General features: G+C 32.5%; 2 protein-coding genes across 4 annotated transcripts; one reads left to right on the top strand and one right to left on the bottom strand.

Moving 5' to 3' along the window:
- Window positions 1–3,360: 3,360 nt before the first annotated feature.
- On the top strand, window positions 3,361–8,581 carry LOC101216609 (BTB/POZ and MATH domain-containing protein 2). 2 transcript variants are annotated; one of them, XM_031887802.1, is made up of 5 exons: window positions 3,361–3,713; window positions 3,871–4,272; window positions 6,577–6,925; window positions 7,376–7,652; window positions 7,849–8,581. In XM_031887802.1, coding segments are annotated over exons 1-5 (1,215 nt in total). In that variant the 5' UTR covers window positions 3,361–3,711; the 3' UTR covers window positions 8,034–8,581. The 2 variants fall into 2 exon arrangements, with proteins under 2 accessions (XP_031743662.1, XP_011656641.1); XM_011658339.2 differs by having other exon boundaries at window positions 3,361–4,272.
- Window positions 8,582–9,066: 485 nt separating this feature from the next.
- Window positions 9,067–15,137, bottom strand: LOC101216364 (mitogen-activated protein kinase 15). Of its 2 annotated transcripts, none has more exons than XM_004153133.3 (10): window positions 14,292–15,137; window positions 13,025–13,433; window positions 12,752–12,879; window positions 12,562–12,621; window positions 11,785–11,934; window positions 11,526–11,681; window positions 11,084–11,295; window positions 10,900–11,001; window positions 10,638–10,798; window positions 9,067–9,951 (listed from the first exon to the last, which is right to left on the bottom strand). In XM_004153133.3, exons 1-10 carry the CDS (start codon window positions 14,313–14,315, stop codon window positions 9,656–9,658), a joined length of 1,698 nt encoding a protein of 565 aa, XP_004153181.1. In that variant the 5' UTR covers window positions 14,316–15,137; the 3' UTR covers window positions 9,067–9,655. The 2 variants fall into 2 exon arrangements, with proteins under 2 accessions (XP_004153181.1, XP_011656640.1); XM_011658338.2 differs by having other exon boundaries at window positions 9,067–9,954; window positions 14,292–15,136.
- Window positions 15,138–26,349: the final 11,212 nt, after the last annotated feature.

Genomic DNA, 26,349 nt, shown 5'->3' with positions numbered 1-26,349 from the left:
GATGACTTCTTTCCACTTGGGCCAATCCTTACATTCTTCAACAGATTTAGGTTCAGAATCCTCATTTTCATGAATGATATTATGTGCAACATTATATGCAAAAATGTTGTCAACAACTACATCTGTTCTATTCCATCTTTTTCTTGTCATGATATAATTTATCGAGATCTCATTGTTATCTACTTGAGTCTCTTCAACATTTTTACCATAAGTTATGTCCAGGACTTCTTCTTGAATGTTTCTATTGTCAATTAAGTCATTTCGACTATTGACCACTTTTCTTTTTCGAGGATTTTTATCCTTTGAACCTATTGATCTACCACGCTTTTGCCGAAACATGGATTGTTGAATTGAGATTTTAATTTTAGATGGAGCATTTACAGCTGAAATATATGACATGATCACTTTCTTAGTATCTATAAATGCATCTGACATTTGGTTTGCTACACTTGGTAAATGAATTATCTTTTGAACTTCTAGTTCACATTGCCTTGTACGAGGATCTAAATGAGACAATAATGATACATTCGAGGCAATTTCATTTTCCAACTTCTTAATTCCTCCCCTAATTTTGGAAAAGTTGTCTCATTAAAATGACAATCAACAAACCGTGCAGTAAATACATCACCCATCAAGGGTTCAAGATATCAAATAATTGATGGGATTCAAATCCAATATATATTCCTAACCTTTTTTGAGGTCTTATTTTAGTTTGTTGTGGTGGAAAAATTGGAACATATACACCACAACCAAAAATTCGCAAATGGGAAATATTTGACTCCTGGCCATAAGCTAATTGTACCGGAAAGTACTTATGATAAGTTGTCGGTCTTATGCGTATAAGTGACGTTGCATGTAGAATAGCATGACCCCATACAGATAATGGAAGCTTTGCTCTCATAAGTAATGGTCTGACAATCAATTGTAAACGCTTGATAAGTGATTCTGCCAAACCATTTTATGTATGAACATGAGCTACAGGATGTTCAATATTTTTCCCAATTGACATGCAATAATTATTAAATGTTTGGGATGTAAACTCACCAGCATTATCAAGTCGAATGTTTTTTATTGTATAATCAGGAAACTATGCTTTTAATTTGATTATTTGAGCAAGTAATTTTGCAAATGTAAGGTTTCGACTTGATAATAAGCACACAAGTGACCATCTACTGGATGCGTCAATTAAAATCATGAAGTATCTAAATGGTCCACTTGGTGGATTAATGGGTTCACATATGTCACCATGAATTCGTTCTAAAAATGTAGGTGACTCAACTCCCACTTTGGCTGGTGATCGCCTAATAATCAATTTTTCTTAAGAGCAAACAACACATGATAATTCATTGAATTGAAGAATCTTCTGGTTCTTCAGCGGATGCCCATGAGAATTTTCAATAATTCTTCTCATCATTATTGACCCAGGATGACTCCATCGATCATGCCAAACAGTAAACATATCTAAATTTATAAACTTCAGGTTCATGGTTGCATATGTTTCAATTACTCGTATATGAGTATAATATAATCCAAAAGAAAAAACAGGCAATGTTTCCAATATACGCTTTTTATGTGAAGCAATAAATGTAATATAAAGATTTTCTATGTTATTTTTATTGCTAGTTTCAAGATGATAACCATTAAATTTCTCCTCATAACAATAATTTTGAACAAATTTTAAATAATGCGGAATTATAATCACTTACTGATTTAAAATTTTGCAACCTTAAGTGCATCCAATCATATCAAGCTTTAGGAAGAATCACGCTTTTTTTATGATCATACCTTTCTTTTAAACTCTGTCATAATTTATAGGGACCTTTTACCGTAAGATATTCAATTTTTAGTCCCTCATGAAGATGAAGTCGAAGGAAAATCATGGCTTTTGCCTTTTCTTGACTTGAAGTCGTGTTTCCTTCTTTAATTGTTTCTCCAAGATTCATGGCATCCAAATGAATTTCAGCAACAAACATCAATGATAAATAATTATCATCATTGATATCAAGAGCTAGAAATTCTAACTCGGTAAGACTTGACATAGTAAAACTTTTGCAAATGATAAATGTGACTCGTGCTGATTATAATAAATTAAACTAAAAAAATTTATTTTGATTTTGAAGTTACTAACCCTTCATTTTGTATGGATTCAAACAATTTAACTGAAAATTTTATGTTTCCAATATACAAGAATTTGTAACTGAAAATTTTATGGATTTTCATGTTTCCAATATACAAGAGTTTGTAAATCATGTCATTTTGATTTTTTGAGAACACAATATATGCAAAGACTGACCACATTTCTTTTTCAAATCTAATATATAAATAATTGAAATTCTATTTCTTCATCTATATCTTCAACTTTTGGAAACTTAGAAAGTTCTTTGTTAAGCTATGATCAATCAACCTACAAAACACTTCAAATTGTATCTGATTAAACGCATGTATTGTAGATATTCTCTCATTTCCACCCCAATCATTTTATTTATTTTCCATTTATAAAAAAAAAAACTCATTATTTGCTTATTCATACATATTGTCAAAACCGTACCATATATGCAAAGACAACAGTATTTTCCTTTTCAAAACTATTATAGAATTATACTAAATTATACGAAAAGAAAAACGTTATGAAGATTGTACTATGCATAGAGTACAATTTTGATTATCTACTGCCTGTTATTTTTTAAATTTATTCTTCTATATCATCATAAGATTCTTTTTTATTTATGTTGGCGCATGCACTTGAACTTGAGAGATCAAAATGATAATTAAATTATCATTCTTCATATGAGATATCGTAACTTAAAAAATTCATGTTAAGGTTAAGAACGAGACAAGCTTAAGTAGTTTTGTATTTGAGATGAGACTTTTCATTTATACTTTCATCTCTAACTTGTGTATTAGGATCATTACTTAAAATGACAATATCAAAATAAAACAAGTTATGGAATAACTTTTCCTTCAATAGTCGGTTTTTCACCTTAATTGATTCACTCAACGAAATTTTATCTTTTAAATATGTAACATAAATGGAATATAAACTAAGATGAATCTGACTCTTTGGTGTTATGTGAATCATAAATACAATCAACTGACACTAAATTTCATTCCTCAAAATCATTCACAACCAACTCTTTTGAATAATCAATCAAAGTATGTCAAAATAAGTGACTCAAGTCGAAACTCCCCGAGGTGGAATGCTCTTGAAAAGTAATCGTCAAAAGTTAAATAAAAAAAAAGAAAAAAAAGAAAAAAACCCAATTTCTTTTAAGGTTAAAAAGGAAAAAAAAAAAAGTTATTGCTTTTGTTTTGTTTAAGCCTGGTACTCGCAAGGCCAAATAGCTAAAAGCTAATCCGCCATTTTCTTTCCTTCTCGGGAAAAGGAGAAGAAAAAAAAGAAAAGAAAGGAAAGCATTCAAAGCTAAGAGACCCACCCGAAACCCCAAATTGATAATATTGTAAAATCTGAGGTGCAAATTGTTATTTTGCGATCTCTCTTTCATCCAACCATAATACTCTTTTCATCTCCCTCTCTTTGTTTTTTCTCCTTTCCCTCAAACGACGATAATTCGATTTCATAGTCAAGAACTCCACCAGAACATCGTTCTCCTTCCCAAAGATTCTTTCATAATCCCTTGATTCTGGGCCATCTCTTTCTAATTCCCCTCTATTGATTTTATTTTCCGCTTCCTGAAAACCCCCAATTCTCCTATGTAATGATTCTTTTCCCTCTTCAATTCCTAAACCCTAATTCTTTGATCCAGTGTTGATTTCTCTGACGACGGTTCTTCGAGCTGAGTTTGTGGTACGGAACTTTCAAAATTTGTTGTATACGATTTTTCAGTTAATGGGCACGATTAAATCTTGCAGGGATACCTCTAAATCCTACTCAAATCTTCGGTCGCCGACGCCTCCACCAGTGACTTTTTCAACTTCTCGTTTCGAGACCGTCAATGGATCGCATGAGTTCAAGATCAATGGGTATTCCCTTAATAAAGGGATGGGAATTGGGAAATACATCGCGTCTGACACCTTTATGGTTGGGGGATATGCGTTTGCTATATATTTTTACCCAGACGGGAAGAGCGTCGAGGATAACGCATCGTATGTCTCGGTTTTTATAGCGTTGGCTAGTGAAGGGACTGACGTTAGAGCCCTTTTTGAATTGACGTTGTTGGATCAAAGTGGGAAGGAGAACCACAAGGTGCACAGCCATTTTGAGAGAAGACTTGAGAGTGGTCCTTATACGCTTAAATATCGGGGAAGCATGTGGTAAGTATTTTGTTGCGTTGATTTGTTGCTGGGATCTAACAATGGTCTCTTTGGTTGAATTCTGTTTATGCTCTTGGTTCTGATGTAAGTTAATTCCTGTATTGTTTTATGACAAGCTGGTTATGCTTTTATACATTTTTGAGGCATTATCCCATTCATCACACCTATTAGGTAGCTACCTTTGTATGGTCCTCTTGTGAGTTGTAGTTAAAGGTTAAGACAATTTTACTACGTAGAGAGCTGCCCTTGAAGGATGCACATTCTAGCTCCAAATATCAATTCGGTCAGGTTCCTTTTGTTCAACAATTTCTTGCTGGCTAGCCCTTTGTATGATTATTTAGGAGCCACTAACCTTTTCAATTGGAGCCGCCAATGCACTGAAATTAGACAATCTAGCAGTGGGATCAGCTGCCGCCTGCTGGACCAAGCATCTTCCGAAGATTTTCTTTCAAACTCCTAATTGCATTAGGGTTCAGTACATGCCCTTTAGCTATGTTCTACCTAGGACCTTGTCCACTTCATTTTTTTAGTTGGTGAACCACTTCATTCCTCCCCCTAAATATTTCATTTCCTTTCGTGCCTAATATATTCTCTCCTTGAAAAATCGCTAAACCATTTTGATATCTGCTTCATTCCTTTTGCTCTAATTCTTATGTCCAATGCCTTCATTCTTTATGAGCTGAAAAGCAATATTTCAATTCGCCAAGTGACTAATTTTCCCATCTAATAAGCTATAACATCGAAAGATTCTCCTTTCCCACTCCAAATTTACTGTTATCTCATCCAATGTTTGTAAAAAAAGGCCTTCTCAGGTGCATCTAGGCTCAAGGCTCAGATCTGGCCCCTCACCTAATAGGTGAGGCTCACAAAATATGGCGCACCTTGAGAGGAATAGGAGGGTGTTTTGGGGGGTTGAAAGGGAGAGTGGTGAAATTTGGTCTATTGTTCGTTTTCATGTTTCTATTGGGTCACGATTTTGAAACTTTTTGTAAGTTGTAATTACCCATTAGACTTGATTTTTATGGTTGGATCCCCTTCTTGTAGAGGAGGTCCCTGTCTTTTGTGGGTTTGGTTTTTGTACGTCCGTGTATTTTTTCATTTTTTTCAATGAAAAAGTTGTTTCTATCTAATTGAAAAAGAAAAACAAAACAAAATACGACGCTCATTTTGTGAAACCTTGGGTTTTTTCATTACTTTTAAAAACTTTTAATAATTAGGGGTGTTCCTTATTTATTAACTACGAAATCAAATTTAATAAATTTACTAGCTTTAGTGATCTCTTAGCTCAATAATTTGATTTATAAAAGACACATCATTCAATGCATTCTAGCCCTCTCAACAAATCGTCAGATGGGCAAAGAGATGATGCTTTGTCTTTTGGAATTCTTAATTCATCCCATGTTTTTTCAAACAACCAATCTTATTCCCTTAATAAGATTGTGAAGTTAGTTTGTGTAATATTGATTCAGATTTCCTCCAAAACACACTTTTTAAATGGAAAACAGTTTCACATGTGTATGAAACTAAAAAGGGGGGAGAACCCCAAAGACACATACTGAAAGCTTATTCAATTTGATAGAGGTGTATTATAACTATAGGAGCTCATATTTAGTTTTCAACGTTGTCATTGTGGACAATTCTATTGAAGAGGCTCTTTATTTTTCTTTTGATGAGGATAATAAGGTTGATTCATCAATCAATAGTGATAAGGCTACTTTGATTTCTGCCAAAATGGAGGATAAATCCCCCCCCCTCTTTGGCCAAAATTAAATTCTCTTTCATAGTGTTGTGGTTTTTAGGTTTGGGAAATCCCATCACAGTTCACATGTAATTCTTTCATTACCAATTGTCTAGATATTGTTTTCTTCTCACTCAATATTCTAGCTTGAAAATTTGGTACATTTAATAACTTCTTTTTGGTCTTGGAAAGAATTTGGTTGGGTGTTTGTTGAGGCCATTTGAAGTTTGGAGTGATCATGTTAGTAGTAAAGAAATTGGAGTCGCTTGTTCTCTTTTTCTAAATGGATTTCTTGTTTCTTGCTAAATAACAATAATAATAAAACAATACTCTTACGGTAGATTGTAGGATTGTAATTACAATAAGTCTGTTCTTCTAATGAGACAGATGAAAGAACCCCTCCAAACACACAACAATATATATGTATGCATATCTCCAGACATAGCACAATTCTGTACTCTTATCTATCCTGTTCTTTAAGGAACCTGCTTGATTTTAATTAATTTCGGGATTTGTGGCCCGTCTCTTCACTTGTTAAGAAAGGTTTTTCTTTTATTTTTTTACAGGGGGTATAAACGTTATTTTAAAAGAACAGTTTTAGAAACATCGGACTTTCTAAAGGACGACTGCCTTGAAATCCACTGTGTAGTTGGTGTTGTTAAGTCCCATACAGAGGGACCAAAGATTTACTCCATAACACCACCACCTTCTGATATAGGCCAGCATTTTGGGAAGCTTTTGGAGAGTGGGAAACTAACTGATGTGAACTTTGAAGTAGATGGGGAAACATTTTCTGCCCACAAGTTAGTTCTTGCTGCACGGTCACCTGTCTTTAGGGCACAACTCTTTGGCCCTCTGAAGGACCAGAATACCGAGTGCATAAAAGTCGAAGATATGGAAGCCCCAGTATTTAAGGTACTCTTTCCCTTTCATGTTAGCTTGTCTTTTGGTGGGCTTTACCACTTCTGTATGTATTTTCTTAGGGCTTTTTCTATTCAGCTTATCATTTCTATTCTTTCGATGGATTTGAGTTCACTTTCTCAGGTAGTTAGTTGGTACTATGTATCGTGGGAATTTATTTCTTCCAGTTCTTTTAATTCAAAATTTCGTTAGAATAATAGCAGGTGAACCTGAATTCAGATTCTGTGGGTTTTGGAGAGGAGTGTATGGGCTTTGGAATGTTTTACCCGATCTTTGTTTTTTGTTTCTTTTTTTTTTGGGGGGGGGGGGGGGGGGGGCGGACGGGGGGTGTTCTACTGAGTTTTTAAAAATATTTTAATGATTCTATACTTTTAACAATTTCATTACCAAGTTGCCATCCATTATGATAGATTTTTTTTTCCTTTGTTGTCCAAACAATTACAGGCATTGCTTCATTTCATATACTGGGATGCTCTACCAGACATGCAAGAAATTGTAGGTTTAAACTCAAAATGGGCTTCCACTCTGATGTCTCAGCATCTACTTGCGGCAGCAGACAGATATGCACTTGACAGACTCAAATTGCTTTGCGAGGCTAAACTTTGTGAGGATGTTGCTATAAATACAGTGGCAACGACATTAGCATTGGCTGAGCAGCATCATTGTTTTCAACTAAAAGCTGTTTGTTTGAAAGTCATTGCATTGCCGGAGAATTTGAGAGGTATTTTGTTTTTCCGAATACTTTTATACTGACTAGTTTGTTGAGATGTTTTACATTTTTCTTTTTTTCCATTGAAAAACGTCGGTCCAAAGTTGAACCTTAGCTACATTTTCCATTTCATCTCCCTTTTCATTAGAAGTCTTCGTGCAGTAATCAAAAGAGTACACTGTCTATATAATATATTTTTGTCCTACAGCTGTAATGCAAACGGAGGGGTTTGAATATTTGAAAGAGAGCTGCCCATCAGTTCTCACTGAACTACTAGAATATGTAGCAAGGGTGACGGAGCATGCAGTGATTACTTGCAGCGGGTATGGAAATGGAACAGTGTTAGATGGTAGTTACGTGAATGGAAGACGGGTAAGGCAGAGGTTGTACTGATGATTTGATCATCATAATGCTGTTTACTAACGCCATTCCAACCATTTGTCTTCATGAATAAGATAGTAGAGAGAAAGCAACGTGCACAGAGGTCATATGATTCAAAACATGGTCAGTCTGTAATGCACTAATGATTGCTAATTCACATTCTAAATTCTGGGTCTTAGCATTTATTTTGGGTATCCTATTTGTAAAAATCTGGATGTTACGTGCCTGTAGTCTGTAATTGATGAAATGATATCGTGTATTTACCATATATCAGAGAGTTCGAAGTCGCAGGATTCTGTAGAAATCGTTGGCTCAAAGCCTAAAGCCCTGATTTGAAATGCTGGGGATCATTTGCTATTTTTTTCCCCTTTCTTTCATTTCTTGATCCTTAATTTTAGGTTAAACACATCTGGTCAGATTGTCTCGACTTTAGTTGATTTAGAGACTATTTTGTAACAACTCAATTCAGATTGTTGAACATTCTGTGTTGAGGTATATAGTATGGGTTTGATGTGACCGCTTTAAGTAAAAGTGTGGGGATTGCAACCACCCTTGGTTTCTATACTTTTGTGCAACATATTACTCCTTTAATTAGAATAGGTTATTATATATTATAGTTCAGGGGCAGGAATTCCATTTTAATTGGTATAGCTAAAAACTCTTCAAACCCTTGTCTTTTGATTGAATGTTTGGATCATGAATAATCTTCAAGACAGCAATTTGATTCCATGATGCTTGGACACAGTTTTGGCATTCCCATGCTACATTATTATTATTTTTTGAAACGAACGTACAACCATTTTTTGCTTGAAATCATACCATGGTTGTTTGAAGATCCATCTTATAATGAGAATTAACCAACTTAACACGAAGTGTGAAATTATACTTTTTATGCACAAATTTGAGATGAATCTTGAACAAGCTAAAATTGAAGTCAAACTTAGGAAGCTAAAAAGTAATTTTTTTGAAGGAGTAAAAAAGGTCGTCACCCACACAACGAACAAATAAATCAAATGGTAAAAAAATAAAGAAAATAGACAACGTATACGGCAAAAATCACTTTAGATTAACTGGAAACGTGGTGATTTAGGAGCTTATCAGAATGATACAGTGAAGAAGTAGATGTGAAAAGTACAAATTTAAGTTATGGAATTACAATTTTCATACATAAGAGAGAATCAGCTAAGGTTGATTTTCAAGTCCGAAATATTGTCAAATAGCAATCTTAGTAGATTGGATTAGTCAACTATTATAACTTATACCTGCGTAAAGTAAAAAAGAAAGCATAAAGAAAGCATAATAATCAGCATTATGGTCCTAATTTCAAGTACCAGGTAAGCTGCAGCAAGTCACAATGCTTCAACAGCTGAGACGACGAACATTAACACGACGTTATCATGTAAAGAATGCTAAGATAGCAATCCAACTTTGTCAGCAACATAGAGTAGTGCAGTTTGCTTTGCCTTTCCAATGAATCATGTCTTAAACTTCATCGTCTCGTGTTATGGTGCTGCTGTTGGTTTCAATCAGACTCGTGGAAGGTGGTCCACGAGAAGATTCAGTAGAAGCCCGCATCTTGGTTACGTCTTCACTGAAACAACCGCAGGCAGCAGAAGGAATAGCGGATTATAGATTCAGTACCAGTTATTTCCTGGTCCACCTTGGGCAGCAGCAACTTTTCTAGCTATGTACTGAGGTTTAGGCTGCAACCCATTTGGACCTTCAATGGCTTCTTCATCAGCTCTTTCATTTTTACAGGATGAGTTTCTCCTCGTATACGAACAGTTATTACCGGCGTACTGTGGAGGAATGGAAGGGTTTCTGGTCATTCTCCGCTGTTCAAGAACTTCAGGTGCCACTGCCGCTGCTGCTGCTCCACAGTTGTATCGCAACACAGAGCCAACAACTTTTCCAGGCCTTGCACCATTGCCTGCTGCAAATTATCAGTAGAAACTTGTAATTAGTTAATCAGATAATCGGGTTTAGCAGCTCCATCTGTATATCGCGGTTCACAATTCAAGCACATTCCAAGTAATAATATTAAAAAATAAAAAAACGGGCGTGCCGAAAACCGAATTACACATAGTTCTAAAACATAATTTCTTTTTTGTACAGCAAGCAACTTCCTTGATCCTGCAATATTTAGCTCTCCGAAAATTAATAAGACTACAATAATGTGAGAGCTTGAATCCACAACTCCATTTGTTGACGATGTTAACTTGTTCTGTTGACCACTGTAATGAGAAGATCGTACATCTATTCACAAGCCAAACATGCACTCATAGTACGTTTAAACTTGAAGATAAAAAACGTTCCTGAGAACAACTTCCAAAAAGTCCCTAACATGCTTCATTTAACTTCCGCAGATAAAGATCTTTCAAAATGACAGCGTATACATAGGATTGTTGTTCTCAAGTACATGAGGAGCCTCAGTACCAACAAATTATTATCAATGTTACTCTGTTAGCGATTTGATCAAGTTGCCGAGTAATCTGTGTGGATGTGTTATTGAAGATACGATCATTCTAAAAATGATCTTATGAAGGCAACTTTCACATGTGGGAAAATATAGAAGCATGCAAGTGAGTGGAATTGCATAGCTACAGTAAGTCTCACCTTGAATAGATTGAGGAACTTGAATAGGAACTCTAGCCAAAGGAATATTGCAAGTCCTATCCACTGGCGGCCTCTCAACTTCTTTGATGGAACATTTGGATAGGTCATTTGCAACTTGGGCTGGGTTCTGCACCATGTTATCTGAGTATAAAACACATGGCCTGTGTGCATAATAAATGAAGTTAATATCCAATTATTCCAACAATTCTAACTGATGAAAAACCAAAAAGTATAACTGACATTGAAGTACTGAAAGAGATACCTAGGCAAGGATGCATGTTGTCTTTCAGGAGGAGCTACAGGTGCACCATTTCCATAGTGTTCCTCAAGGAACGCAAATTGCTTCTTAAAATGGTCAACCGCACTGTAGAAGAGAACAGTTTTTTATATGTTTATGAGATCCTGGAATCTAAACACTTTTACATGTTTATAGGTTAAGTGCATACCTTGGATACATGAAACCGGTAGGTTCTGATCCATCTAAGAACTCCTTCAACATTTTTGGATGGTACTCGAGAATCTCACGGTAAATAAGCTCCCGGACATCTTCCTTAGTTATCCTTCGTCTTTCAAATTCAAATTCCATCTTAGTAACGGGTTGAGCAGATGGCTCTCTCTCAACCTTCGCTAAGCCTTTAAAATATGGATCTGCAAGGGCCTAAAAGTAAATGCAGAATGAGTTCAGAAACCGTATTATGTAAATATAATATGAGAGCTAGCTAACTTATCAAGATTTAACTGAAGTGGCATCAGCATGAAGATGTTTTGATTCATTCATAAATGTTGCATATTTTCCTCCAATTGAACCAATCATTTGATCTGTATTAATCAGTTATCCAAGTGAGCTAGGATTATGGAATAATGTAACTACTCAACAAATACTCTCACCTCCTCTGCTGTAGGTCGATCCTTTGGCTCAAAAGCCAACATTCTTTCCAACAAGCGAAGTGCAAGTGGATCTGCATGAGGGAATTTCTGGGAGAAAGGAACAGGCTTCTTCTTTCGCATACTGCTCAAGTATCTTCGAGCTTTCTCGTTTCGTACCTAATCATATAAGATTAAATATTTAACAAAAGAAAATGATATGCATACAAAAGTCATTGGCAAACTTGAACTTGATAAAATATGTAGTTCATAGGAATCAGACCCTGGCAATGGCTTCTGCATTTGGGGTTCCCAAAAAGTCCGTCATCAAATCTAATTGGTGGACAACATTCTTTCCAGGGAAAAGTGGTTTTCCAGTTAAAAGCTCCGCAAAGATGCAGCCAATGCTCCATATATCAATTGCTGGTGTATACTGAAAGAAGTATATATTAAAAATTAGAGTGCATGGAAGAGCTTCGATATCAATAAACCTGTCTGTATCTGATGATTATAAACTACTGCAGGACCAAATAGAAATTAGTGATTACGTGTCATTAGTAATAAAGAATGTTCTTGAACTCATTTACATGGAGTTTTCTCAGATTTATATGACTATGATCTTAAACCTGTTCTACATTGACCATCTTAGAGAGGAGTTCAAAAGTTGTTCATTTGACCATTCAATAAAATCTCCTTATGCATTCTACACAGTCTACAATAAAGAGCAAAACAAACCATATAACTAAAAGTTTTACACAAACTTAAAAGCAGTTAACTTCATACCAAGACACACATGCACTCCCTACACAAAGAATGAAAAAGGTTCAAAACCATGATGTCAGCATGGGAAGTAGAAAAAAAAAAAAAGAACAACCAATGGATCCAGTGGACCTACGAGAAGCTATTTGGTAACCAGGGGAGATGATAGAAGACCATATTCTCCCTATAAATTTGAGAGAAAAGGCTATCAATATACTGTACTTTATGCTATTTCTCTTTTTAAGAAAAAAAATATAAGATTAAGCTAGCTCTCGAAAATATGCATCAGCAAATCTTTTACCTTTGAGAAAAATGAACCACAGAGTTCAGGAGCTCTGTACCACCTTGTTGCTACATAGTCCTACCATCACAAGGAATATAAAACAATAGATTAGGAGATGGTGAAATGAAGAACGAGTACTTTCAAATTGAAAGAAATTGACTCATTAGGAAATCATCCGAAAGCCACAGTTATTTACAAAGATACGTACAGTCCAGAAAATAGCAGTAGGAGTATCATTAAAAGCAACTCGTGCTAGACCAAAGTCACAGATCTTGAGTTTGCAGTCGGCATTTGCTAATATGTTTTTTGGTTTTAGGTCCCGGTGGAAGACATTTGCTACAAGTGGTAAATATTGAAATGATATCAGTATCAGAAGAAAACATATCACTTCAGAAACTACGTCTTCAGCTCTTTGCAGAATACATATTAATTAGACTCCAAACTAACATATTCAAAATCCATGAAATGACAAGACTATGACCTGTGTGTATGTATTTCAAGCCTCGAAGAAGCTGGTAAAGAAAGAACTGATAATGTTCAGGAGTCAAATCATCATTTGCTTTGATAACTTGATGTAGATCAGATTCCATGAGCTCAAACACGACATAAATGTCTTTGAATTCCCTTCTAGATGGAGGTAGTAGGATGTGCTTTATCTCCACGATGTCTGGATGTCTCAATAGCCTTAAAAGTTTTATCTCACGAAGAATACGAGTTGCATCAGAAACGTGCTCAAAGATATCATTGATTTTCTTAATTGCAACTTTATCTCCAGTATGAGTGTCATACGCAGAGCAAACAACACCATAACTTCCTTTACCAATTACTTCCTCTATTCTATACCTGCTCCCTTCACCATATTCTGTGAAGAAATCCACATCTATGGACGACTGCATCATCACATTTAAACAACTATAAGTATCATCATTGTCACCAAGAACACAATAGAGAGAGTGTAACCAATATACAGGAGTCCATGATATACAAGTAATTTTGTTCAGAATGCACATCCAAACATCATTCAATCTCGCATTTCTGAGTATGCTGACAATTTTAGGGGGCACCACTCTCACAATAGATAAGGAACAAACGTATACAGTAAACTGTATATGGGTTTTAAAATGCCAAGTGAAGAAGACAATGCCCTCAAACTACGTAAGCCCATTCCTCCTTTAGTGATTCCCAGCAGAGAAAGCTTTGCAAAGTCAACAAAAAATATATGCAGGCAAATCAAAGATCTTTAATAACAGTGATGCAGTGATCAAACTGCACTCGAAAGAATGTTTTTTTACAGGGATGATACCATGGCGACATAGTCAAAAGAACTTGTATACAACGTGATGTAAGCTTCTAAAATTTTCGTATGTCTAAAATGAAACAAGGAGGCATCATTACAGATTTCATTTTCTTCAAGAAACCGACCTTCCCTTGTGAAATATGAAAGAAAGATGATTATAGATACATCCTGAGCATAACAACTTAAAAAAAAATAGAAGTTTTACCAACCACAACTAACTTAAAGTCAAACCAACAACCTTGAATCCATTAAGAAATTAACATATAACATACAACAACTATAATTGAACATCTAAAAATGCTATTCACACGAAAGTGTATAATGAGGTAGGCCAAGCATATTAGATAGCAACATATTTTTTCCCATCAGACCACGAGGTCCTGCGTAACACAAATTCAAGCTTGACTAAACGAAGAAAAGTAATATGCCCTAAAAGTAGGCAAAAACTTGCCTTTCTTCTCTGATCGGGCTGCATATTAACAACAAAGCTTTCCAAGTTCCCAGATCGATATAACAATTAGGGCATCTAACGCTGTAGCTTCAAGCTCGAGCAGAATCAGAGATCCGCAGCACCAAATGTCAATTGGAATCAAGTATACAACAAGTAAGTAATCCAATAACTTAACTAATCAGTAAGCTCTTAAGATCACTAACCTACAGCTTTAAAACAAGCTACAGAAAACCCAATTTCAAACTCAAACCCGAAAGAAAGAAACCAAAAGGCGCAGTCCCAAAAGGCAAACTCAACTAAGACAATAGCAAAAACTTTACTTTCAAAGTTCAATAAAAACAAAATACTTAATCAATAGCTGGGATCAAACTGAAATGTAAAAATGGTGAATAAACACAAGTATCGCCCACAACAAAACTCGGCGATGTCTCCAAAAAAATGGCTGGAGAACAATACTGTACACAGATCAAAGCAAGGGTCAGAGTTGTTCGATGGTACTGAAATTTTTTTAAAAGAAGAAAAGTGGCGGAAAGAACTAAAATTTGGAGAATCCCAGATAGCGACGATCTCGAGAGAACCCGAAAAAAAATTGGAACAAGAAAATCGGAAAATAGGAGGAAAAGAGAGACTGAGATGTGGGGTTCTTTGAACAGATTGGTTATAGTTGATTAGAGCAAAGAAAGGGAGATTGTGAGAGAAAAATGGAAGCGGATCTTGAAGAAAGAAGAAAGATCGGAACGGAGAAAAAATGAAGAAAACAAAAGAAAGGTATAGTGAAGAGGCAATGGCGCAGAGTTAGAGAAAGAAGAGAGAAGGGAGAAGTAGAGAGTCTCGCTCGTGCCTGAAATGGATAATAATAATTGATTTTTTTAGTTTTTTAGTTTTTCACAAATAATTATTGACATTCCCTTCTTCTTTTTTTTATATATATAATTTTTATTTCTGACCATTAACCACAAATATATATTGTCCAATGGAATCGGAGAACAAACAAATCATGGTAAGAAGAGTAAAATTAAACGAACATAGCTCAATTAACATACTATTGTACCGTTGACTTTGAATCCACAAATTTGAGGGAAGAAGGGTCTTCTAGCCAATAGAAAATAGAGTAGCTAACATGAGGTTTTGGACAACCATGTGTACTTGTCTTCAAGTTCATCGATGATTTTCAATTAATGCACAAAATTAAACAAGAATCGAGAGTTGTTGTCTTTAGATCAAAAACCGGTTACTACTAAGCCTCCAAATATGCCGATCAATGGCCATGGTTTTGTCCAAATCTCGTTGTTATAAAGGATGCCCATACTATTTCTAATCAAACGGAACCATATATAGTCCTTGGTTACTTGCTATTTTCACAACAATGTATGATATTTTCACAACAACAATTTCACTTATGATGTCGTTGTCCACTACATGAAAGTACGAAAAATAACAATTAAAATATTGACATTTTAAATAAAATTTTATCCTATAGTCCCACCCATTAAACTTTAACTTCTTCAAGAAGATAAATAGTCCTCCTAAGTGTTGCTTTAAAGACTAGAACAATAGAATCCACTGGTTTAGTTACTTAAATGTGTTATTGGATTATAAAGGATCAATAGTACTTAAAGAAAGGTATAATTACATGAGTAGAATGAAAAGTTGACTCAAATAACACAATGGATCAACTTGACTTCAGTGATTTAAAACATAGATACAACTTGATTTACTAAGACTATAACTTTATATTTGAGTGAAAAAAATTCAATAACAGTTTGTGTTTGGAGTGCAAACTATTTTAGTATGATCCTAATGTTTGTTCGAGGCTCAACGATCAACTTTTAAGTTGGTGGTTCATATACCCTCTAAATCCATATTTCAATGAACACGAACAAACTTGAAGCCAATGTTAAATTCTAGAAATGAAAAGTATTTTTCTTTTTCCAATGTATGATAAAAACTACAAACACTTTCCAAATGTATTTAAAAAAACAAGGTGTATTTATATTTTAGAGATGGTTAAAATATCTTAAAAGTAAAATCCAAACGTAGATATGTTGTTTGAAAATAAAATAAGCTATAAAGTTTATAGACGAAAGTACGATTTAGATTTGAATCTTCAACTCTACCTGAAATAATCTTACGCATTAAAAAAAGAAAAGTTTCAAGTAATTGGTTGTATGATTTTTCTCATACTTCACCACTATTACATAGAAATTTAGCTGTGACTTTTGAGCATAATCCTGTTTTGTTCCAACTTAATTTACCAAATAACAAGCTAATGTCATATTGTCTTGTTGATAGTATACACATTTATATAACTTATTTAAATGTGTAATTTCATATAACTAGTCTTATGGACTCTAAATTAGATTTTTGTTCACTTTTAATAACACGTGCATTTAAAATTTGAAACTTTAACAACATGTGCATTTAAAAATTGAGACTTGTAAAGTGTTTTTTTACCTGTAAATTGGAGTTAACCCAAGAAGTAGAAGTTATCAACTCCACTTTCTTAGCACAAAAAGTTAAAACACATTGTAAACTAACAAAAAAAAAAAAAAAAAAAACAAAACTCATATGCTTAGGGGTTGTCTAAGACAATACTCATATCGGGGGATGCTTAGGAATGCACAAGTCCCAGAAAAAAAAAATGCCAATGTATTCATCTTCGAGTTGACCAACTGAACTAGTGAATACATACCTATCGAGAAATAATCTAGTTAGACCTAAATTGTCTTCCTACAACTACAACCTCAAGTGCCAAAGAACAACTATGACATAGTTGGTGTCCAATGTAACCAAAGCAAGTATTTAGATGAATAATCTATAAATAGCCTCATTCAACCACCCTAAAGGAAGGAGTGAGTAATCTCCAAATAAAAATTAACTATGACCTTACTTCTCGTATCCTAATCTAAACCACATGCTCTTTATACTAACTCATTTGTACTATTGTAAGGATTTCTTACACAAATCAACTCATACTAATTTGAGACCAAATTAAGAAGAACAATTAGACCATAAGTCAAACATAGAAATCGATCGCAATGTTATCTAATACAAACGAAATGAAAGCATTAACACCCTCACATTCAATAACTTTGATGAATTTTGTACTAATAAACAAGTTTGTAAACTAAAAGATTACACATTTTATGTTGTTCATATAAACAAACAAATATTTTTATAAGTTATGGTTAGATGGATGGGAGAAGAGATGGCATAATTGTTGAAAGCCATAAAAACGAGGGGAAGAATTAAAGAAAGTGGAAAAAGAAAATGGAAGACGAAGTGCAATCAATGTTGGAAAAAGAAAAGAAAGAAAGAAAAAAAAAAAAGTAATGATAATAAAGAGAAAAGAAAAGGAAATGAGAAAGCAAAAGCTGGATCCATCCCCCACGCGCTTTTCTCCTTCACGTAATTACGCTATTTCAATTGCGTGGCATCCACGCGCTTCGAACCTCATTTCGATCTGACTCTGCGTGCCATGTGCGTCTCATGCGCATGGGGTATCTTAACAAAACTAACCAAAAAATGTCTAATTCTAACCGGTTTGGCTCTTCCATAATTAACACGATTTATTGTGATATTCATATTTGATTTTCATTTTATCTTAACAAATCAAACCCTACAACTTCACCAGCGTACGTGTTCAATTATCGTCAAAGCATCTCCTCAAGAGTTCATTTAGCATTATTTTTATATAAAAAAAATCATGTTTATACTCTTTTAAAAAGGAAAAAATAAATAAATTTAGACCGTATATGCCCTATACTTTTAAAAAATTAAGCTTTATTCTTAACCTTTGAAATTGTACTTAAAAACATTTAAGTTAAAATAGCAAATGAAATTAAATTATCCTAACAATTAATATATAAAGATGCTAAGGTGTAACAATATAACTGGTTGGTTTTACTAGTAGATGATATCAAGATATGGTTCACCACCACTTAATTTTATCTCAACATATATCATTATAATAATTTAAATAGTTAATTTTTACTCGTTTTCTCCCATCAATTTATATGAATAGTGTTCTACGCTTAATTTCATTTATTTGAACCTTTATAAACCACATATTCTCTCCTTTCTTTTTCATTCATTTACTCTTTTATTTTTAAAAATTTCTTAACCAAGTTTGACAGATTAAGTTTACTAGTTAATTAATTTATATCATTTTACCTAAAATATGAACTTGCAAAACTATATTACAATTAATTTAATTCCAATTGTGTGATATTTGGAACTATTTTTCTAATATATATATACACTGTCGAGATTTGTATACAATGATAAGTTGAGATGTTTTTCCACTATGCTATATTTTAATTGGCTGAAAAAATAAATATTATTTTACAAACAAAGTTTATAAATTAAATTCCACAAGCAATTGAGGACCACAAATGCATTTTTAGTGACTTTGGCGTTTTTGCAAATATTTTTTAATATGTGGTCAAACATATATTGATCTACAATATTGTTTTTAAATAACAAAAGAGTTAAAAATAATACATAAATATAACAATAAATTACTATTTATCGATGTAGATGGTAATGAATCATGGTCTAATATTAATAACGGTGATATTTTGTAGTATTTATGAGTAATTTAGTTTATTTTTGTATTTGAATGTAATATTTAAATAATTGATAGAAAATATATTCCATTTATTATAATTGTTAGGAAGTTATTTTGGAATTGATTGGTATGAGCATGTTGTGATAACCAAATTCCTTGGAACTTAGATGCTGACTTGTCCCTTACCAAATAATAGATTGAAACTTGTTCCTTCCAGGAAATAATAGCTGGCTTTTTTAAAAAAATTATTTTTTAGGAGTTTTTTTCTTTCCAAAATAACAATAAAATAAAAAAAGCAAATTGTTTATGTTTCATACAAAAGAAAAGGGTAAAAGACAAAACTTATTTACATATATATATATATATATATATATATAGCTTAAATATTAAATTTAGTGGCCATTGTTAAAAATGATCAAACAGGCTATTTAAAATTGGTTTTTAAAAAACAAGCGTTAGTAAGTTAGTATTATGAACTATGGAATTTTGAGGTTGTTGAATGTGAGGAAATTGGATCACCTTGTGTATCTCCTCTATCAACAAAATACTCTCTACCAGTGATCGAACAACATTCACACTATTTGACTTCATTGTCATGAGTAAATATATAGATGAATCTATCTTCCTAGCTATAATCTAGCTTCTATATATAGTTAATACCTCGATAAACAATATAATACATCCAAATATCACTAGACAACCTTTTTTCATTGACTACAATAACATATAATTAATGTATTGTTTAAACACGTTTAAAAGTCAACTACTTGAAAGTAGTTTAATTAGTTAGACATGTAACACTAACTAGAATGTTCAAAGTTTAAATTCTCATCCCCACCTTGTTGTTGTTGAACTAAATGACATATTTAATTAAACACCACTTGAAAAAACGAATTTTATTGATGAGTGTGTTGAATTCCATTGATGGGTATGTTTGTAGTTTCAAATGTAGATCGTTATTTTGTTGTGAAAGATCCATTTTTTCGAAAGTAAAAATAGGTGTGACCTTGATGCTTATGCTACGTTGCAATCATCATTTACTTCCTAATTAAGTTTTACACAAACCGACAATCCACCGCAACAATTTTAAAACTTCCATATAAGCGTTTATGCATATATAATAATTTTGTTGGACAAATAAAATTCTTTTGACGTGGAACAACTACTTTTCTTTCAAAAGCATTTTTCGTCGCATTTTTTTTTTTTCCTTTATTGCTACGGGCCAAAAGTCCAAGTAATTTCTAACAAAATCACAAGTACATTGTGTCAACTCTCAATTACTAGATTCATAGAAGTTGTCCAAATGTATTATTAAATAATTATTTAATGGTAAACACATCAATTTAAGTCTTAAACTAGTTTTAAAGTTTTATTTCTTTTAGAAGTTGACGTGCACAAAACAACACGATGATGACCAATGTGTACTTCTTCATTTGAAGATGAACATTTGATACATACTCAAAAAGTGTGCTAGTTTTATCGTTAATTTTTGGGTTGAGACTTTTATTGTGTTAATGAAAGAAATCGAGCTATTTTAAGATTAAAATAGTAAGAATATTCATATGGTTTGACCTGGGGCAAAAGAGCCCCAAAGAATGGGTAAAAGTTTTTGATGAAAAGGGTGGGGAAAATTAGTGTAAGAAGAGGTATGAAAAATGTGTGTAGGTGGTGTTGTCTCATTGCTATAAAACATATAGTTCATAAGTAATTAAGTCATAACCAACTTTTGATTCAAACAACCCTTTTTCTTTCATTGGATTTTAGAGTTTAATTTTTTCATCTACACTTTGTAATCAAGACAAATGGTGACAAGTTCTTATCCTCTTATTTTCCAACTCCTACACAAATTTAATATTTGTCTAAAAGAAGAATAGAATAATATCCACTAGACTTTTACGTCATTTCATATGACGTCTATATCCATGTTGTGCATTTTATAATTTGTTTTTTAATTCAATCCTTCATTCCAAATTTATCATAAAATTATTTTATAAACCTATCCAAATTTAACTATAACATAGTTAAAAAAGTAAATGTTTTTCTAATCAAATTTTACAAGCAACCAGTTCTTGATTTATGGATCAATAGAAACAACAATTGATTTAAACATTTTTATATATTCAATTCAAATGGTTTTATTTTTCACAATATTTTTTGTTTGTGAGATGTGAAATTGGTATAAGATAGTAAAACAATATTGTATGGTAATGCAATAAAGTACGTGCTCATTTTGTTATTATACTCAGAAGAAGGAGAAGAAAAAGAAGCAAAAGTTCTCCAATTTTTAAATGAATTAAATGACATAAACACTAAAGTATGGAATTAGGAATGATTGATTATAATTAGTGGTTAGTTTAAGTCAGTATTATTGTGCTCGCATTTTATTATTATAAAAGATAAAGAATAGCCGAATGTGTGTTTGTAGAATGCATTATTTCACATGCGTCCTGCTTTTCATTGTCTCTTACTATTATTATTTTGTCTCTCCATTTTCTTTTAATAATAATAATACTATATCATTATTATTATTATTAGGATTTTTTTTTAAAATAAAACAAAACATGAAAATATTTACAAAGTGAAGTAACAAAAATATCATACGATTAATCAGTCACACACGCGTGAAAAAACAATTTTGTACCCAATCGATCTTGTACTTAGTCTAAATGAACTTGTACTTAGTATAAATGATGTTGTATCAAATCTAAACGATCTTACTATCTTGTACTCTTGTATTCAGCCTAAACGATCTTGTACCCTTGTACTCAGGCTAAACGATCTTGTATCCTATAACTACTTTAAACGATCTTATATCTAATCTAAATGATTTTATACCAAATCTAAACAATATTGTTACATGATCTTGTACCTTTGTACCAAATCTAAATGATATTGTATTAAATATAAATGATCTACTAGTGATAATAGTTTATCTTTGTCTATCTTGGATAGACAATTAATCATTTAAATATTGGTTCACGATTGTGTAGTGAAAAAAATAATAAGAAAAAGAAGAAGAAGTATTGATAAGGAAAAAAATATTATCTTTATGAAAAATATGATGCAGAAGATGAGAAATGACAAATAAGGAATAAATTATGAAAGAGGAGACAAAGAAAATACAGAAGGACAAATGTGAAATTTATGGAAATACATTAAGATCGTTTTATTTTTTATTTATTTATTTTGTCATACGAACCATAAATATTTTTTATGTAGTTGTATATATAAATATATATGTAAATGAACCTTACTAATATTAAAATATGGGTTAAAATGTGAGTTTGGGATTATAGTTTGAAACTTGTTAAACTCTAGTTATATTATAGTTTAATATAGTAGAGAGTAAATTAAAGAGTAGGAGTGTATGGAATGGAGATGATAGTTGAAGATAAAATATTAGTGTGTGTTGATTGATGTGTTGTTCATGGGACTTGGGTGGCGATTATGATCCACTCAATATGCACCATATGAAGTTTGAATTGATTTTAAGAACGTGAACTGAATTGGATTCGGTGAACTAAAGGTCAATGGGCGTGGGTCCAACACTTTTCTTTCTCTTTCTTTTGGAAAATTTCTTATTTTCTCTCTTCGGTGGGGAACAGAATAAGGTTCTCTTTTGGACCCTTCACCATTTGTTTTTTTTTTTTTATACAAAAGTTGGAAGGGCTGTTTTCAATATAATCTTAATAAATCCATGACATTCTATAAAAAAAACGAAAGTGAAGATATATGAACACATGTTTTAGCACGAAATTGTGTTTCGCTCGTAAGCTAAATTTAGAACCTGGTTAGGTATCTTGATATGAAAATTAAAATATAACTTAATAGAATTTATGTTTGTATAGACATTTTCTATCGTCCAACGTTTAATTAAAAAATTAATTTTTTACTTAATTAACCAAATAAAAATTAATTAGCCTAAAATAATGGAACATAGAATAAGCATCCTCTTACATTTATTTCCAAAAGAGATTTTTTTTTCCTCAAGAGAGAATCCACTTTATTGTTGGGCTTATTGGGCCATACAAAGTGAGATTATGTTTAGGCCTGCGACCTTCAGCCCAATAAAGTAAGTAGATAACAGAAGTCCAAGTCCAACATAGAGATTCCAATAAACTATGCGTCAATTGATAAATCGAGTAAACTTGTCAATTAATTATTCTTATACATTTCAGACTGTTAATGTTATTATAATTTTGAAACATTTCATTTTTACTTTATGTTATGGAAACGTACATAAAAGAAATATTTATTTAAAATAATAGTAGCATGTTGTCTCTCACTGAAAGATTTGATTTGTCAAAAGAGTTTATATTCAAACATTGATTACATGTAAGCTTCTCAAATTGTGTTAGGATGGATACATGTAGGAGCTTTCTTCACAGATACGTGTGTTTGTTGAACTCTTGTTTAGTACCAATGTATTATTCCATCTTCTCATATATACCATTCTCTTTTTTTTCTTCTTCCTAACATACTAAAAGGTTTTTCTTCGTCTTCTTCTCGGTTGCATGGAAAATAATCTTTTTAAGTACAAATATAATGGAGGGCAATCGACAATTGTGATTTAACATTAAAGTTGCATTGACTTTTGGTTTCGAGTAAGTTTTTCGCAACATAACAACACTAATATGTTTATAATCCTCTCTAATCCCTTTGTATTGAATACAATTTGATTTATTGATTTTCAAAATAAAGAACAAGCAACTAACCAATTATATTAAATCATACCTTAAATACTTTTCTTAAACTAATTGGCTTCTTTAATTTTAATTACATTGTCAATTAATTTTCATAATATAACCCTAATAAGTCATGTGCATTTCTCACATGGTCCTTCTCTGCTATTTTTTATTTATCAATGAATTGATTTTTTAAGGTAAAGTAATGTGATTATAATAATTGAATAAGGTATGTAAGTTATGGATATTTTATGTATATATATATAACTACCAAACTTAGAATAGTGTCAAACGTCTCTAAAGTTCACACTTAACTACTGGGTGATCTCATTTTGAGTGATGTAAAAGTTTTTTTCCACAAAAGCTGAACAGTGATGCTCCAAACTTAGTTTTGTAGTTTCGTCCGAAAACATTGAAAAAAGGGCTAATGCTAAAAGAAACTACCCAACTTATAAGAATGTTAAATGTCTCTAAAGTTCACAGCTAACTGCTGGGTAGTCTCCATTTGAGTGATATTGAAGTTTAATGCCCACAAAAGTGAAATAATGATGCTTCAGACTAAGTTTTTTAGTTTCGTCTTGAAACGTTGATAAAAGGACCAATGCTATAGCCTAGCAAGAAACTATCCAATTAAGAAGAGTGTCAAACGTCGCTAAAGTTCACACCTAACTACTGGGTGGTCTCATTTTAAATGATATTAAAGTTTTTTTCCCACAAAAGTCAAACAGTGATGCCCCAGACTCAATTAATTTTTAATTTCATCTCAAAACGTTGAAAATAGGGCCAATGCTATAGCTTAAGAAGAAACTACCCAACTTAGAATAGTGTCAAAGGTATTGAAAGTTCACATCTAACTACATGAGGGTCTCATTTTGTGTGATATTAAAGTTTTTTGCCCACAAAAGCCAAATAATGATGCCCCATACTCAATTTTTTACTTTTGTCTCAAAACGTTTAGAAAAGGGCCAATGTTATAACTTAGGAAAAAACTACCCAACTTAGAACAATGTCAAAGGTCTCGAAAGTTCATATCTAACTACTAGATGGTCTCATTTTAAGTGATCAAAGTTTTTTGCCCACAAAAGACGAACGGTGATGCCCCAAACTCAGTTTTTTAGTTATATCTTAAAACGTTGAAAAAAGGGCCAATACTATAGCCACTAGTACAAAAGTGGTCTACGACGACAGTTATTTACTGTCGTAAACGAAATTCACGACAGTTTTTAAAAACTGTCGCAATAAGTTATTTTATGACATGAAATAAATGTCGTTAATCTGAATTCAACGACGTCAAATAACTGTCATATTTTATTTTATGACAACAAATAACTATCATCATTTGTGTATTAACGACGGTTAAATAAATGTCGCGAATTCATTTATTGTGATATTTTTTAATTGTCATGAATATGTTAATCGCGACAGTTTTTTTGTATAAAAATGTCATTGTTTTGCTATTGACGACATTTTTTTTTGTCACATATAGGGTAATCGTGACAATTTATTTGATTAAACAACTGTCATCGTTTTCGGATTGACAACAATTAATCATTTATTTTATGTTGCAAATTTCTCAATTTACTACCGTTTTTTCCGGTTATCCTTGCCGCTCCACCATTACACGAACCATTTGAATGACAATAATGTAACTGAGAATGACAATTTTGAATTTATAATATTGACATCTATATAGAAAAAAGTAGCCAACACTTTAATATAAACACCTACATTTCCTTAAGTCCTAACAAGAGAAAATCATGGCTTTTCCTTGGTTTGCAAATACAATAAGTCGTACTGAATCATTGTTAATTAACAAATAGATAGAACAAATGACTAATGAATAATTGATGTTTACTATAATTTGATGATATTTTAAAAATGGATGAAAGAAAGGATTGACAAATAAAGAAGTGTTTGATAAATATGATAAGAAATGAAAAGATAGCAATAATTCTTGGAACAGGAGTGCAAAGAGAGGAGGTAAAGAAAAGTTTATACATAACGAAATAACATTCTAAGAACTAAATGTAAGTTTCCTAGAAATACCCCTGACTTATTTCAACACTACGAAATTTTCTATGAAAATGTCTCACGCATAATATCTTTGAACATAATATGAATTCACATTATTTTTTAACTCAACACCATCCATATTGGTTAAAAGCAAAGCTCCTCTTGAAAAAAGTCTTTTTCACCACAAACGGACCTTCATAATTAGGAGTCGTGTAGATACCGTATTTTGTCGTGCTTTTTTATTTTTTATTTTTTTCATTTATTTATTATTTTTTTAAAAGAATTTGAATTTAAAATTTAAATTTCAAATCTTAATTTTTAAATTTATGTTTTAAAACAAAAACAAAAATAAAAACATATTTAAAATTAAAATTAAAAGTAAAGATTTTTTTTTCTCTCTCCCTATTTTTCTCAACCATCCCGTGTTTTCGTGGGTCACCGCGCTCCCACGTTCTCCCACTCTTCCACCTTCTTCCCCTTTCACATTCTTCCCCTTTCTCTGATATACTCCACTTCACTATCTAAAACTACTCCACTTCTATTTAAAAAAATGAGACATTGCCCTCCAAAAAGAGAAGGAGAAGATTCAATTTGGGTGATTTTTTTTTGTGGGAGGATTATTCGATAGAGAAGAGGGACACGTAAAAGAAATTTGTTTTGGGAAGATGTGAAGAAGATCAACAAAGAACTTTTTGCATTAATGCAGATTTGTAAGTTTTTTTTTATTCATGCTTGATGATACTGGTTTAATTATTTGGCACCCATTTGGGTGCTGTCTTAATTATTCATT

The sequence above is a fragment of the Cucumis sativus genome, chromosome 6 (assembly GCF_000004075.3).
Source record: "Cucumis sativus cultivar 9930 chromosome 6, Cucumber_9930_V3, whole genome shotgun sequence".
Classification (NCBI taxonomy): domain Eukaryota; kingdom Viridiplantae; phylum Streptophyta; class Magnoliopsida; order Cucurbitales; family Cucurbitaceae; genus Cucumis; species Cucumis sativus.
Note: the sequence above shows the minus strand (reverse complement) of the source record. Positions and strands in the feature narration are given on the sequence as shown.